Source organism: Acipenser ruthenus, chromosome 1, assembly GCF_902713425.1.
Source record: "Acipenser ruthenus chromosome 1, fAciRut3.2 maternal haplotype, whole genome shotgun sequence".
Taxonomy (NCBI): domain Eukaryota; kingdom Metazoa; phylum Chordata; class Actinopteri; order Acipenseriformes; family Acipenseridae; genus Acipenser; species Acipenser ruthenus.
The window spans coordinates 47232495-47247982 of record NC_081189.1 but is presented as its reverse complement, the minus strand read 5'-3'; the positions used below and the strand labels follow the sequence as shown (position 1 = coordinate 47247982).

The 15488-nt window shown below is 35.7% G+C and overlaps 1 protein-coding gene across 6 annotated transcripts in view; it reads left to right on the top strand.

Annotated features, from left to right (window-relative positions):
- Window positions 1-15488, top strand: part of LOC117420741 (complexin-1) — a 111795-nt gene that overhangs the window by 57057 nt on the left and 39250 nt on the right. For all 6 annotated transcript variants that reach the window (XM_034034319.3, XM_034034318.3, XM_059025817.1 and 3 more), the window contains exon 3: window positions 13267-13442. In XM_034034319.3, the coding sequence (XP_033890210.1) occupies window positions 13267-13442 (176 nt within the window). The remainder of the gene's footprint in view (window positions 1-13266; window positions 13443-15488) is intronic.

Genomic DNA, 15488 nt, shown 5'->3' with positions numbered 1-15488 from the left:
GAAAGTGCCGCAAAGGAGGTTTTGAGACATGCAGCTATATACCGCGCCACTATAGTTAGAGTCAAGTTGGGTGCTCAATGTTAAACCTCTAACTTTGCACTTTAATTTGGACTTTAGGTTTGTCGGAATTGCCCACAAATGTACATGTTCCATTGACAGTTTCATGATGCCACCTTGTGCGGTTTCAGAGATCTGAATACCTGTTTTTTTAGTAAAAGTTCCTTTTTTTCTCCTATACTTGTTTTTTTCATTTTGTTTTTTGCTCTCATGTACAGGCTACATGGTACTGCACCAAACCGGGTAAGGTACACGTGGTCTGTGCTGAGGTAGGGCCTTTCGAAGGTTTGGTGAAAAAATATTAAATGGGTCCTGAGTTACAATAATAAAAAAGATAACAGTCTAGCATCCGGGACTTTATGAAATCCTATCAGCAAGGAATCCCGCCCCTGAAGGAGTGTGCTTGTACACGAGCCGTTTGCTGATTGAGTCAGCAAAACTGTGTGTAAGTGACGTCAGGCCACTGTGGGATCTGTAGTTCTGGGCGAGTCTGTAATCACAATCACTTAGACATGCTCTCCCATTTGAACCAGGGATTCAAATCAGATTTTTTTTCCATTCCGGTTCAGCTCTGAACTGAACAGGAATTTTCAGCTCAGGTTCCGAAAGTTCCAAACAGCTGATTTTCGTTCAGTTCCAGTAGGCTATTGTATTGGTGTTCATAGGTTTTCATTTTCTCGAATTAAACAAAAAAACATGAAATACAGTAAACTCCAGATCGGCACTCAAAGGGAAAACGGTGTGACAAGTTATCCATCTGTATCATAAATGCACTGACTTCCATCCTGTCCTGAAACAGGTCTAGAAACAACAGTGCCTATGTTGCAGCCTTAAATGAATATGACAGCAATCCGCTTATTTTTCTTTCTTTTGCATTTTCTTTTCTCTGTTGCAACTTTCTTTTGCCTCGGTTCGAGTTTACAATTATTATTATTATTTTTTTTTAACAATTCAAAACAGCGAAATTTCACAACATTCTCGGTGGGTTAGCGTCCTTACATTCAACACAATAACGTAATGCAATGTTTATCAGAAATAAACTCTGCAGCTAATCGAGATCATGACTCCATTAAATATGCCACTTGCATTTTTCTCTGTTCTGTTCCACCTTTCAACTTTGCAGCGTTTTTAACTTAAAAAAAATAAAATAAAATTTCTGGGCTCTACACATATGTAGTATATTTGATAGGTAATACCAAAAAAACATTTTTGTGACAAACATCTTCAAAAGTATTAGCCTATATATTTTCCATAACCTACATATTTTTTAATGCGTAGCTACTCTTTTTTTAAACAGAAGATTTGCAGAAAAAAATCCTCTCCAAGTAATCAATTACATATGAACACTCTTTATTATTAAGCACTAAGGGGAACATCATCGGAAATCATTGGTATGCACATTTCACAGTAAGACACATAAATGCAATACGTGCAACAACACTACATACTTCTTTTGGATATAACAATGAAAATTAAACGTTGAACATTTAAATCATGAATCGTTAAATGGTTGAGAATACAACAAAATAAATGAATGTTATATAATAAACACTGCTGTTTTCTCATGTCGATGGTAAAATGCCTTAACTATTAATATCCAGGAATAAAACTAGCAAACCTCTGATTATTAACAAAGCGCTATACTTGCCACACATACTTTTTACAGCTTGTTTTCTGTGTACATAACTTAATAATAAGTTAATAACAGTGCCTGTTTATTCTGAGCGAATACAAGACTGATCACGTCACATGGATCCAGCATGTAGCCGACTGCAAGAGGAAGCCTGAACTGAAGGCAGATATAGTGCTATTTGATTCGCTGGCTGCTCTGAAAAAGCAAACTAAATATAATGTTGAATTTCATTAGCTGACTGTAATGCTTTGTCATTGACCACTAAGGTGTAAGACCATGGGAAGATAATGGAAAGAGACAGCGAGAACAGATTGAAAAGGAACGAAAAAAACGTTATTAACCGATTAAACAAAATCTTGAATATCGTTTTCATTCCAGAACCAGTGGTGGCTGGTAGCCAAAAATTTAGGTGTAGAAGCACTGTCCAGTGGATCTGTTTCTTGTTGGAAGTGATACATAAAGTTTGCTCTGCGATGTTTTATCGTGGCAAATTTTTCGATTACTTTAATGTTAAAGTCAGGAATGTCAGCCATCATGTCTTTTTCAATTGATAACATGGCTAAGCATTTAATCGTTCGGTTTTCATACATTAAACAAATAACATAAAAAGTGAGGTCTTGAAATGAAACAAATATATTAAACACACCGAATGTACTCGGAAATTTAAATGTGTTTTTATTAAAATGTAAGTTGTCCCTGAATCTAAATCAATCCCAAGTTCAAAGACCAAGAACAGGAACAAATAAGACCTTAAATGGAAGTCACAATTAAGGCCAAAGGAAAAAACAAAACAAAAAAAAAACAGTAATTAAGTAGATTTTGTATTTTATTTTCAGGAACTAGCAGATAATTTATGTAGACCAAATAAAAGACTGATCAGCTACAAACAAACAGTAAAAAAATAGTAATTTAAGAACACCTAGAAAAAAAGGGTGACATGACTATCAACAAGATTAAAATAATATTATAATATTAAAAATAATAATATAAAATATTATATAAATAATATTAAAATAATACAAATATACTGTACTTTATATTTAATAACTGATTACCCCAAACAGGCAGTAGTGGTCGGAAAATTAACCAAAGAAAATATTGCCGAACACAGCAAGCTATTACTGAGCTTAAGTTAAAGCACTGTTGAAGAGCAGCAGCCGCGGGAGAAAACGGGACAGATGGCGCAAAATAAAGGCTGATTAAAACTGTGAAAAGAACAAAATTGAACAGATAAGAGTGTTCATAAACATTCATTTAAAGTTAGATGAAGTTAGACAAAGAATTAAATTGAATTTTATTTTAATGTTTAAACAGCTTAAATGTTTTCTGTCTTTCCGCAAAGTAACACACCAGGCAAGACTAAGAAGAGACGAAGTCGTGCTGCTCATATTTATAGCCTTTGTTGTCTTGGCACATGCACGTTGATCGCCCATTAAACAGATGGGATGAACGCCATTGTTGATGTGCCAGTGTCACGTGAGAGGGGGGAACTGAAACGCACATCACCCAGAAGGGAAGCCCAATTCATTAATAAGAGACTGGGGGTTCGGCGAACAAGCGAACAAGTGAACACTGTTAACTGGACGCTCTTGTCCAGAACGTAATAAGTTAATTTTGGTTGTTTTTTTGTTTCTGTTCCATTAAAAAAAAAAATTGTAAGTTTTATCATTCCGGTTCCGTTTCGAAGCCCTGGTTTGCACTACAGCTCCTAGAATGCATACCAAATGACTTGATAAGTGTTATGTTAAAACAACATGACAATACTTTCACAAATGCAGCAGAGCATCCCATTTTACTAGTCAGTAAAAACCAAGCTCATCGAGAAGCTCTCACTGATAATATGGGGTTGGTATTTCCAATTTAATTATGTTACACGGATAACGTTTCTTAGATGTGATGTGACAGTTTTTAACTAAATTTATAGCCTGCTTGAATGCTAGCGCTCTGTTACACCCAGTGAATTTAAAACAATCTGTGTGCAGCTTTAGTTTCTGTTCAATGAGGATCGATTAATTATATATATATATATATATATATATATATATATATATATATATATATATATATATATATATTGATTAGGAGCTTTATTAAAATGCAAGAGTTTCCCTCTTTTAATAGACACAATTTGTTGTCACATTTTCAACAGAGCTGCAGCATCACATTGTAAATGCAGTTTAAGGTTACATTTAATAGAATCACTTTGTAACTGTAGTTTAAAACCCATCTAACTCCCATCTCAGTACAGTCCAATTGTTCCTGCAGAAATAACATTACATTTAATAGAATTGCTTTAAAAAGTTCTAACTTTAGTGAAGAATGAGCAATATGTTAAATCCTTGCTCTCAATTGTAAAAACAATTATTTACATTTATGTTTTGTGTTCATGTTTTTTAATGTTAATGAAGATTGCATTATAAATAGATATTTCATTAATAGATAGATAATTAAAGAGGTTTTTATGGACAAAACATGAGGCATTTTGAGACCTTGTGAAATGAAACTTATGTCTTGTCTATTAAAAATGGTTTAAACTGACATAAAGGGTTTCTACATTATTAAGTCATTTATGTTGTCTAGTGTGAACCCACCTTGAGAGACACTTAATTTCTTATGTTACATGCATCATAGGTTTCAAAAACTATGTAGATACAAACGATCAACATTGTTTTACTATTTTGCTCGAATTACTGAGTTTGCACTCTGTGCATTAACATGTCTAATAAAATGTGGTAAAATGCAGCAGTCATGTATGGAACACCTTCATAGAAGTGGTGTAGTTTATAATGAAAATAAAACCAGTCTCCTCACAAAGCAAGGAAATTCATTGCAAAAAACTATGTTAATGCAGCAGTTAGGGTTGAACTCATCGCCACAAAAGCAAGGAAATGTGGCGTTAGGGTTTTAACCCTAACTCGCCATTCCCACCCCCAGCCAAAGGAACCAGACAACACAAGCAACCGCAGACTGCTGTCATCAGGTAAGACATAGAACATGCAACTCTTGACACAAGAGACATCCATCATCATGGTCCACTGGTGCTGTCGCAATGGATATACATGTACACTTCAACACATACACACCCACTTCAGGCTGCTGAACCGTATCAACTTTACAAAAATAGAACTAGCTTGTGTGAAGGTGGGAATGGTGAGTTTGGGTTAAAAACCTTAACGCCACATGTCCTTGCTTTTGTGGCAACAAGTTCAACCCTAACACTGCATTAACATTGTTTTTTGCAATTTATATGTAGCAGTTGAAGTTTACATACCCCAATGGAAATTTATAATTTCTAGAAATTTCTCGAAAATAAAGAATTTTAGGAAAAATCTTTTGTAGCAAAGGTTTTGCTTTTGTGGATAAGAAAAAAAAAAGTTACAAGAAATAGATGTCTACAATATTTATTTCAGCATTTTGTTTTTGCAAAACTCAAAAAATGCTAATTCAAAAGTATTCATACCCTTTGATGTTATGATAGTATTGTCTACAAGGTGCTAGAAATTTCAATATGATAATGCAGAACCTAATTCTAGAAAAGTCTAGAAAATGCAAGATTGTAGGTGAACATTCTTAGGGAGTATAAAAGGATTAGGCATAGGATGATTGCTGTCATTACCAATAAGTCAATATGGGAAAAAGTAAAGAGCTGTCTTTATTGTGATAAAGCTGGAGAAGGATACAAGAAGCGTTCCAAATATTTGAGTATCCCAATTTCAATTATTTGTATTATCAAGAAGTACAAAACTCATGGTACTGTCACAACGTTCGGTCTGGAAGAAAGAAGGTTCTTTCATTAAGAACAAGTAGAAGAATTGTGAGGAAGGTTAATAACAATCCGAAATTGACTGCCAAAGATATTCAAAGTGAATTGGCTGCAAGTGGGACTGGGGTTTCCATTTCAACCATCGGTCGAGTATTGCATGGGGAAGGTCTCAATGGTCACAGGCCAAGGAAAAAAACACTCTTAAGAAAACATCACAAGGACAATCTCTTAAAGATTGCAAAACAGCATTTGAATGATAGATATGAGTTCTAGTCAAAGGTTTTGTGGTGTGATGAAACGAAAATCAAGCTATTTGGTCACGCTTGTGTTGTTACGTTTGGAGAAAGTCTGGTGAGGCTTACAAAGAAAAGAACACTATGTCTACTGTCAAGCATGGAGGTGGTAATATCCTTTTATGGGGCTGTTTTTTTCTCTAATGGCACAGGAAATTTTGTTCCAATACATAGTAAATTGGATTCCATAGCAGACCAAAAGATACTGACCAATCACCTGAAACCCTCCGCTACAAAACTTGGTTTAAAGCGCAACTGGACTTTCCAACACGACAACGATCCAAAGCACACATCAAAATCTACTTCAGAATGGTTAAAGAACAATAAAATTAAGGTTCTGGAATTGGCCTAGTCCCCTCTAAATCTGATTGAGAATCTTTGGTATGAGTTGAAGAAGTCTGTGCACAAGAGAAGTCCTCGGAATTTGAATAAACTGGAACAATTCTGCATTGAAAAATGGTCAAAAACCACTAAAGATCATGACAAATATCCTAATCATTTAATCCTTTGCGGTCCATTGTCGGACTGGGTCCGACATTGCAATTATTCCTCTCAGGTCCTTTGTCGGACTGGGTCCGACATCATTACAGCAACGCAAAAAACGGGCTTCTAGTCGTTTTTTCTCCGGAAAAAGCAGAAAAAAAACATTAAATTGCCGAGTGGGAGCGACAGGAGCCGAGACCAGTCGAAAAAAAAAAAAAAAAAAAAAGGCGTATCTCATGAATAGTCATACATGGTATCGGGTATCAGATAACGGGGCGGTCATAAGTAAACAAGCTGGCTGAGTGCGTCAGCGCACAGAGACTATTATGGGCATTTGCAGAGCTTTTTTCAGATGTTATAGTAATAAAGTAATGACTTGGATCGCATTATTGAGGAGTTTGGTGATAAAACGAGTGATCCGGAGATGATTGATCGGTATGCACGACTATTATTTTTATTATTATTTATTTCTTACATAGGTGAAAGCGATAGCGAACGAAAGGGTGGGGCAGGGCTGGAGATGCCTAGTGAGTGCTTTGTTGATATGCAGGGCCATTTAAACCCGTTTGACTGTGGAAAAAAATACTTTTAAACAGCGCGTCTAAAATTAACTGCACGTGTGAAAATTAATTGATGTGGCTGACGCGCACTTAATAAATGGACTGCAAAGGGTTAAAAGAGGTTGTTATTGCTAAAGGTGCATCAACTAGCAATTGATTTAATTGAGTTTTGCAAAAAAAATGCTGAAATAAATAATTGTAGAACTATATTTCTTGTAACTTTTTTCCCTCATCCACAAACACAAAACTTTTGCTACAAAATATTTTTCCTACAATTTTGTTTGAGAAATTTCTAGAAAGTATACATTTCCATTGGGTTAGTAAACTTTTGACTACAATAACTATATATATAGTTATCAAAGGGCGAGGTAATAAAATGTGTTCAAGATGTTTATTTTCTGATTCTCAGCTATGATGTTGTTGCTGATAGACCAATTTGTCCAATTCAACAGAAGATGGTTTTATCAGAGCTGCAGTTACACAATAGTAGGATTCCTGACATAAATTCAACACAACTAACTTCATGTTTTTGATAAGAACACTGATATTTTAGGCAAGCTGATAAATGTCCAGTGAGCCTTTGTTAGATACAGCAGTCAATCCAGATCTTTCCAGCATTAATGTTTTTACCCTTCAAGTTTATGGTCTCATTCAGCTGTAGTTAGAGCTGGAGGTATAATTAAAATTACAGAACACGTTTATTTTGGTTTGACTTCCATCATGATGAGTTATTGATTCAAAGCTTTTCCTTCATTGTTGTCAATGAGAATTCTACTGCATTTTTCACTCTGACTGCATAATAACGGTTCTTTTTACAATCTCGAGCAGTTGGGAAATGAACTATGAATTGAGCCGGTTTGAATAATTTTCAACAGTAAAGCCATAAAATTGCAACACTGAGAGCATTAGGCTTTGGAAGGTTCTTCGCCATTACTGGATTTGTTGCATTAAAATATTGATAAACTGCATTGGCAAAACCTGCAATTTAGGGTAGATAAATCCTTATAAGACTCCCCAAAATCTTCAAATCTTGAGTTTGCAATACATGGCTTGCTTAAAATTTCCCTCTGACAATCTGATAATATTCAGGGATAGGTTTTTTACTCTAACAATTGTTTTCAATATGTAAAGGTATGTATAGTATCTGAGGCTGTGTTCACTCTGGGTCCATTTAGAGGGTTTGGTCTGCACTCGTACGGTTCGGTACGTTTGGTGTGAAGTGTGAACAACAAAGTCCGCTTGGAAAAACAAACTGTACCGAGTCCACCTAGAGAGGTGGTCTTGATCCGTTTGGCAAACGCACCGAGTCTGGTTCGCTTCCTAAACTTCAGTGTGAACAACCATATTAAAAATAACATAAATATTATAATGAAAGGACAAACAATTGAATTGAATGTAAGTCATAGTTTGATTCAGGAACATCATATAAAGCATCTACACAACCGAAACATTGTAAATAAATGGGCATTTGAACAGAAATGTGTTTATATACAGACATTACATAAAGCACAACCTCAAAAAATGGTAAAAATTGAAATAAACAAATATTTGAAAATAAATTTGTGGATATACAGGTATATCATGTACATACACAAATGTACAACTGAAATGATAAGACAATAAGTATAAAAAAATACATTAAATTGGTTTATATTGCCAATATAACAAAGTACATATACGCAACCGAAGCATAATATAATCAAAATCACATGAATAAATAAACAATTTAACAGAATGGGCTTCATTTACAATCGTTTACAAAGTCTAAGTGCTGGCAGAGCCAGATTCATCATTGTCCATCTCTGCTGCATCAGAATCGTTGTTTGGTAAAATTTGCAGTAAATCCAAACACTGCTTTGCTGTCCTGCGTCTTCTGCGATCCATTTTCAATGTGTATTGGGATAGCAATGAATTTCTTAGAAAAACGAGCGACTTGTACAGTAACCAGAGTGCAGACAGACAGCCTGGCACTGTGAACTGTCAAGGCTGATTGATGGGCTATCAGGAGGCTCATTGAAACAATAGAAATGTCAGAAGACCGCTGACTTGAGGAATGCAGACTGATATAATAAAACTTCAATACATGGTGGCAAGTCCAGAGTGATAAATACAAATAATACCTTAACATTTAATTGTTTTAATGTTTTATATGTATCGGTCAATTTGACCGCTCCTGGTCGGAATAGGTATAAATGTATTTTATCTCGCAAATTTTTGCAGCTACGCGATTCTTTCTTTGTCAGGGTAATTAGTACATATATTTAGGAAAAGTCAGGAAAGCACAGCTCCGTATCTTAAACACACGCATCACAATTTCAATTTAAATTCCAATTCCAAAAATGGTTAAAATGACTGTCTTGGTCATTCTAGTGTTAATGCCAGTATTATTATTATTATTATTATTATTATTATTATTATTATTATTAATTTCTTAGCAGATGCCCTTATCCAGTGGGTGAACAGTGCAGTGCTGCGGAACTGAATATTGCACTATTCTCCTACTGCACGTCATTCAACAAATGTATTAATTAAATTAGTGAAATGCTTCCCCTATTTTTTCCACAGCAATATGTAAGAATTTAAAACATGCTATTAAAAACTGGAGCAGTACTTCAATAGCTGCCATCTTTAAAGATACCAAGATGCCTTGCAGAATATTGTAAACATCCGGTTCACAGACCATATGAATGAACTGAGTGCACTTGCAAACCGCATTGTGAACACAGATAAACTCTGTCCTGAAAAAAATGAAAAAGGACCAAAAAAAAATGTATTTTAGCTTGCATCCAAACAAACTCCGTCCCTTTGCTCGTAGATAAGAGTGAACAGGACGCACATTGATACATTGTTTCAAATGTAATGAACCAGACAAAGTCCGTTCGAAACTGACCCAGTGTGAATACAGCCTGAGAAAGAATATAGACACAATTGTGTTAAATTGTTCAGTATTTGCAAAAATGTGTTTGTACATGTTTTTATAACTCCAAGTTTGGGTGTACTACATGAATATCAATCAGTAGAAGACTGCCATATTAATATGCAGCAGCAGTGTACTTCATTAATATACAAATTCAATACATTTAACATCATTAATTAGAAACTGCGGCAAAACTTGGATTGGATTTACGGAAGCATAAAATAGATGCTAAGCTTACAAATGTGCCAAAAGTTAAGACAAATCACAGCATGAACTACATCTCTTTCTGTAATAAGTGAGGCAACAATTATGTTCAGAAGAGATCTTTGAGTTAAAAAAAAAAAAGCTAATACAAAAGTGAGTGTGTGATGTAGAGTGGTGGGCAGTTTAAAGCACCCTGGTGCACTTAAATTACAAATAAATAAATGAAACATAGGAACAAACAAAAGGTTTAAACAAACATATGAAGATATAATGGAATATATGCAGTAAAAAGCACTCGTGAGTAAGGGTCAGTCAGCAGACTGATTTCCTACAAGAAATCAGTTTTTAGGAATTTAAAAATGTTCTCTATGTCTGCGTACCTCATAGTTAGCAGTGTTAGCCCATTTAGTCCATCAATTTTGACCACTTTTTACACTTACATGCAGCACATTTCGTGTTGACATCGTAGCAGGATTTCTGAGAACTGCCTGCTGTAAGTGGTGTTTTTTTCAGTGTGTCTTTTTTTTCAAATATAGTCTATGATCGCTCGTTGTGATCACTTCAACTTCCTCTGCTGGCACATGTGTGATCGAGGAAGTTTTTCTAAACGGAATGAGGTTTAAAAAACATTTAGAAGTAAACTTTCCTTTCAATCTGGGCGCTGACATCTTCATGCGTGCTGTCAGAAGTATTATTGTAAATGATACAAAACATGATGCAAAACGTACGCAAATTAGCAAAACAGTAAAGACTCGTCACGCACACGTGACCTTTCCTTATCCCTACCTTAAACCATGCCATGTGGATGTACAAAGGGTGGCCATCTTGGTTCCAGACTCCTTCACCAAGATGGCTGCCAGCCACCAAACTCTCACACACTTATGCACCCATGTGTAGAGCCTCTGCTCTGTCACAGAGTGCCAGTACTAAAGACAAATGGAATTGCATGTAGTTGTAATATAAAGTATTTGAGGACTATGGTTTGTTTCCTCCTCAGTTGTGTTAAATTAAAACAAACCCTGAAAGGAAATGGATTCATTTGGAGCATTCATTTTTGTTTTCAAACAGACAAAACAAACTCAGTTTGAAATAAAATTCCCAAATTAACCAAGTGTAAATAGTCCTTAAAGATGCCTAGGGCATATGTCTCAATTAATGTGACTGTGTTAATTTAAGAAAAGCAAGAATAAGGGTTTGGTGTTCTTCATTTATCTGTGTAGGCTGGCAGTATTTCAAAACACCCTTTTGTTTGAATTACTCTTCAACTTTTTGCTGATTTTTTTTTTGTCAGCTGGGTGCAGTCTGGTCAAGGCATCGGTAGGCGAGTACAAGAGTCTTGAACTGGATCGAGGAGAATTAGGACAGAGGAGAGAGAGGCAGCACAGGCAGAATTTAGCGAGTTAGTGACAGACAGGAGAGCAGTTTCAGTGGAGTGAGCAGAGCGGAAACCAGATTGGAAAGGGTCGAGCAGAGAGTGGTTACACAGGAAAGCAGAGAGCTGGCGGTGTATTGCCCGTGCGAGGGTAAGAGGGAGACAGGACGGTAGTTCTGGAGTGAGGTGGGGTCGAGGTTAGGTTTTTTTTTGAGGAGGGGGGTGATAGAGGCTTATTTGAAGGCAGAGGGAAAGAGGCCAGAGAGGTGTTGAGAAGGGAGGAGGTGAAGGGGTGTAGAGCAAGAGCAGCAGCTTGAAAGAGGTGAGTGGGGAGGGTGACCAGGGTGCACACGATTCAACACCTGTTTATTGGTCTTTTGTATTTGAATTATTTTGAAAACATTCAGTTTGTATATGTGAACAGGGAGTGGGTGTTAACCAGTCCCTGGCCATCAAACACAATTCTGCCCTAAGGAGATCTACTGGTATACTTTCTGTATATTCCAGGTAAGAACCTTTATTATCCTGGATACACCTATAGTAGCTGGAGGTGTAATATTCAGGATAAAACTCAATTTTCAGTTCTTATACTATTCTTTATAAACATGGAATCACACTCATAAACAAAAAGGTTTCACCAAGTGTTGGATTGTACCCCTACTAATAGGGAATGTGAGCTGGGTTCAGACCGTCGTGAGAGGTTAGTGTTATCCTACTGATGATGTGTTGTTGCAATAGCAATCCTGCTAAGTTCGAGAAGAACGGCAGGTTCAGACTTCTGTGAGAAATCCTTTGCTAATAACAAAGTTGTAAGACTACACTTGTGGGCATATAAGAAATCATATAAGGAGCTACTTGTTATTTGAAATGGTTCCTTTCATTCTTGAGGTACCTTGGCAATTACAATTAGATTTCACTGGGTACTTCTACAGGCTTTGGCACTTTGTGGGTGGATATTTGTTACTTCAGGCAGTTGATTAAATTTCTAGTAAGATTTTTATTTGTTAATTCTACTGACACCTTGAATATCACTTACTTGTGTAAAACAATGTTGTTATAACATGTACAACGTGATCATTTGTTGGCAGTGAAGGAAGTCACATGTTCCCACCACTGCATATTGCATTGTCAAAACATGCACGTTTCTATTTTGAATGCTAGTAGACTTTAAGGTGATAATTAGGTATAGCAGGGAAGTCTGAATTACATTTTTCTGAGTCAGTGAATTTGCCCCAGATCCTGATTTCTACTTCTCTATGGATGAAAAATGTAAGGCATCTGCTGTTGAAAACTATCATATTTGTTCCCTGTGTATACCAAGGCATGTATATCCTTACTAAGTTACAACCATAGAAAGGCAATTACAAACTATTCCATTTGCTATTTTTATGCCAAAAGTATACACTCCAAGGGCAAACATCATGCTTCACTCAGCTTAGGCTGTAATTAGGCCACGAGTGTTTCATGGTTGGTAGTTTTTTTAATATGATCTCCTGGCTTTTCATGCTTGTTTTTGAAGATCTATTATTCTCTACCATCTCCTGGCAAAGTGGTGGTTGGATCTATTGTTAGCCTAATACACTGCTTCTTGTGCACACAATCTAGCACTGCCTGTTTAATTTTGTGTGTCCTAGCAAAACAAAAGACTGACAAACTTTCTATGTACATTGTTTTTAATTGTAGTTATATTAGAAACAGAAATTCAGTTGACACCTACTTTTCTTATAGAGGTAAAATGAGTTATATTCCAGATAAAAATTGCAACTTTGAATGGCAGCTTTAGACTAGTTGTCTAAGCATTTCCCTACCAAATTGCATGGACATATTGATTTAATCTTGAAGGAGACATTCAGAAGGTTGAGAAGCTTTGGCACGAGACCTTCTTAACTATCTGTGTAAATGTTGCAGCCCTGCAGCTTTATATTTCCATTGCTTTTAGCTTATTTGAATAACAATTTTGTGTTGTGTTTACTTTGTTCTATAGGGGCCACCAAAGACATGGGAAAGATGTTGGGGGGTGATGAAGAGAAAGATCCTGATGCTGAAAAGAAGGAGGAAGAAAGACAAGAAGCCCTTCGACAGGAAGAAGAGGAAAGGAAGGCGAAATATCAAAAAATGGAAGCCGAACGGGAAACAATGCGACAAGGCATTCGGGATAAGGTAAAGACAATTTTTTTCTTGCTACAATTTACCACAGTATGTTTATACTGTACATACACTATGGAATGCATTTTTAAAATAGGCCATCTTGTTACACAAATCGAATTTGTATTTATATTTGCTACTCCCATTGGGAAAGCAAAGGCTGTATCAACTTATTTACTTTGCAGCTCATGTCCTGACATTGCTGCTTATGAACAGCCGTTAAATGGTCAAGTGTGTGGGTCAAAGCATACATGTATCGTAACATGTCAGTTACCAATTTCTGAAATTGTGTGTGTTCATGGAGGATCTTTCTGCTTCTCAAATGCACCTCCAAATGTCTTCTCTTTTATATAGTTGTTATAACCCTTTGCATGCAAAGCTTAGTTGCTGGCTTATTCTGCATTTTGACCAGACAACTCCTACTTCTGCAAATAATATCCTGTTACTATCAATGTGGAATGGCTGGGTACAACATTTTCTCCTCATTTTACCTTCAGATATGTTTCTGGCTCAGGACTGCCAAGCACATACTTACATTGAACATTGTGCTAGTCTTGAAGTCACCACTCAGGAATTCTTTTTTATTTTTTTGTAAAATAGATAACAAATGCTCCACCTAGTCATCCAGTATTGTTAGTAAAAGACTCATATTTAGGGTACCACTGAACTTGAGACGGATTGCTCATTAAAATATTTTTAAGGAGGAGACAATTATCTATTCAAGTATACCAAGCTATTTAGTGAGCAAGTAGTCCGAGTGAGGTTACCCAGCAACGATCTTCCCATCCCCAGTTGTACTGCTTACCTAGAATAAGGAGAACATTTCAGGGTACTATTCTACTTGAGATGTCTTGCTGATTACATTATTTTGCATATTATTAAAGAGAAGATTATCTATTCAGGGATAACAAAAGTAAAGGGTTTAAATGAGAAAAAATTGGCTCATATCGTACATTGAAAAACATACAAAATGTGTATAGGGTGGTACTCTACATTGAAAAATATTAATGTTAATGCTGCTTAAAAATATGACCTTTCAAGTTCCCTACCAGACTACAGCAAATTATTACATCCTATTCAAGGCACATAACACTTTTGTTTATATTATCGTACTGAGACTTCATATTCATATAGAAGAAAACAGGGCAGCTGCATAAGACAAATCCTTGCACCTTAAATATGTTCACACAATCTTTGAGATATTTTCAAACATGATTCATCTGTACTCCAGATTCCTAAGGGAGAGGTATAATACAATATCAGTTGTTTATTTCTGATGGAGCCAGCAATACACTAAATTCAATAGATGAGCAAGTTATTTCCAGATATTATCAATAAATCAGAAATGTACTGTATGTATGCTGCTTGCAGGTATATTGTTTCATTTATCATTATTATAATCCAGAATATAAAAAATAATTATGTAAAACAAGTGTAAGGATTAAAGGTTATCTGTGGTTGTCATCCTTAAATAATATTGAACTCCTTTCCTTCCTTAGCAAATTTGTTTACAGGAAAAAAAAAAAAAACTTCTGGTCTGGAAAAATAAACATCGACATACCTGCGATATTTAGCACACAAACTTTCGTTTAAATATATAAAAGTTAGAGGACATTTCCCTGTTGCAAGTCAATTTCAATCATGATAGACAAAATAGCTGCTGCTTGGTTGGCTGGTTCTTCTATCCACATTTCAAATTATTGATGGTTCATGAGGTAGTCTTAAATCTGATGATTGTTGAAATTACATAGAGCTATTCCAATACATCTTACCTAAAGAACTGCCACCACTTCTTAGATCTCAGTATATATTTTTAAAAAAAAACACATTCTACATTTCTGCCATTTGTTTCCTTTACAATAACAATAATTCAGGCTTTGGCTTGCCTTCCCAGCTGCTTTTCCTATTATTGTCATGTGTTAAACTATGCTTCATGAAACCGAAATCTGAATGCACTAAATTGGAAGTTAGCATTTAAGCATCTGCTATGAGACATTGATTAATTTTCTTCATGAGTAGAGTAGCTTCAAATAAAATAAATAAATAAATAAATACCTTTAC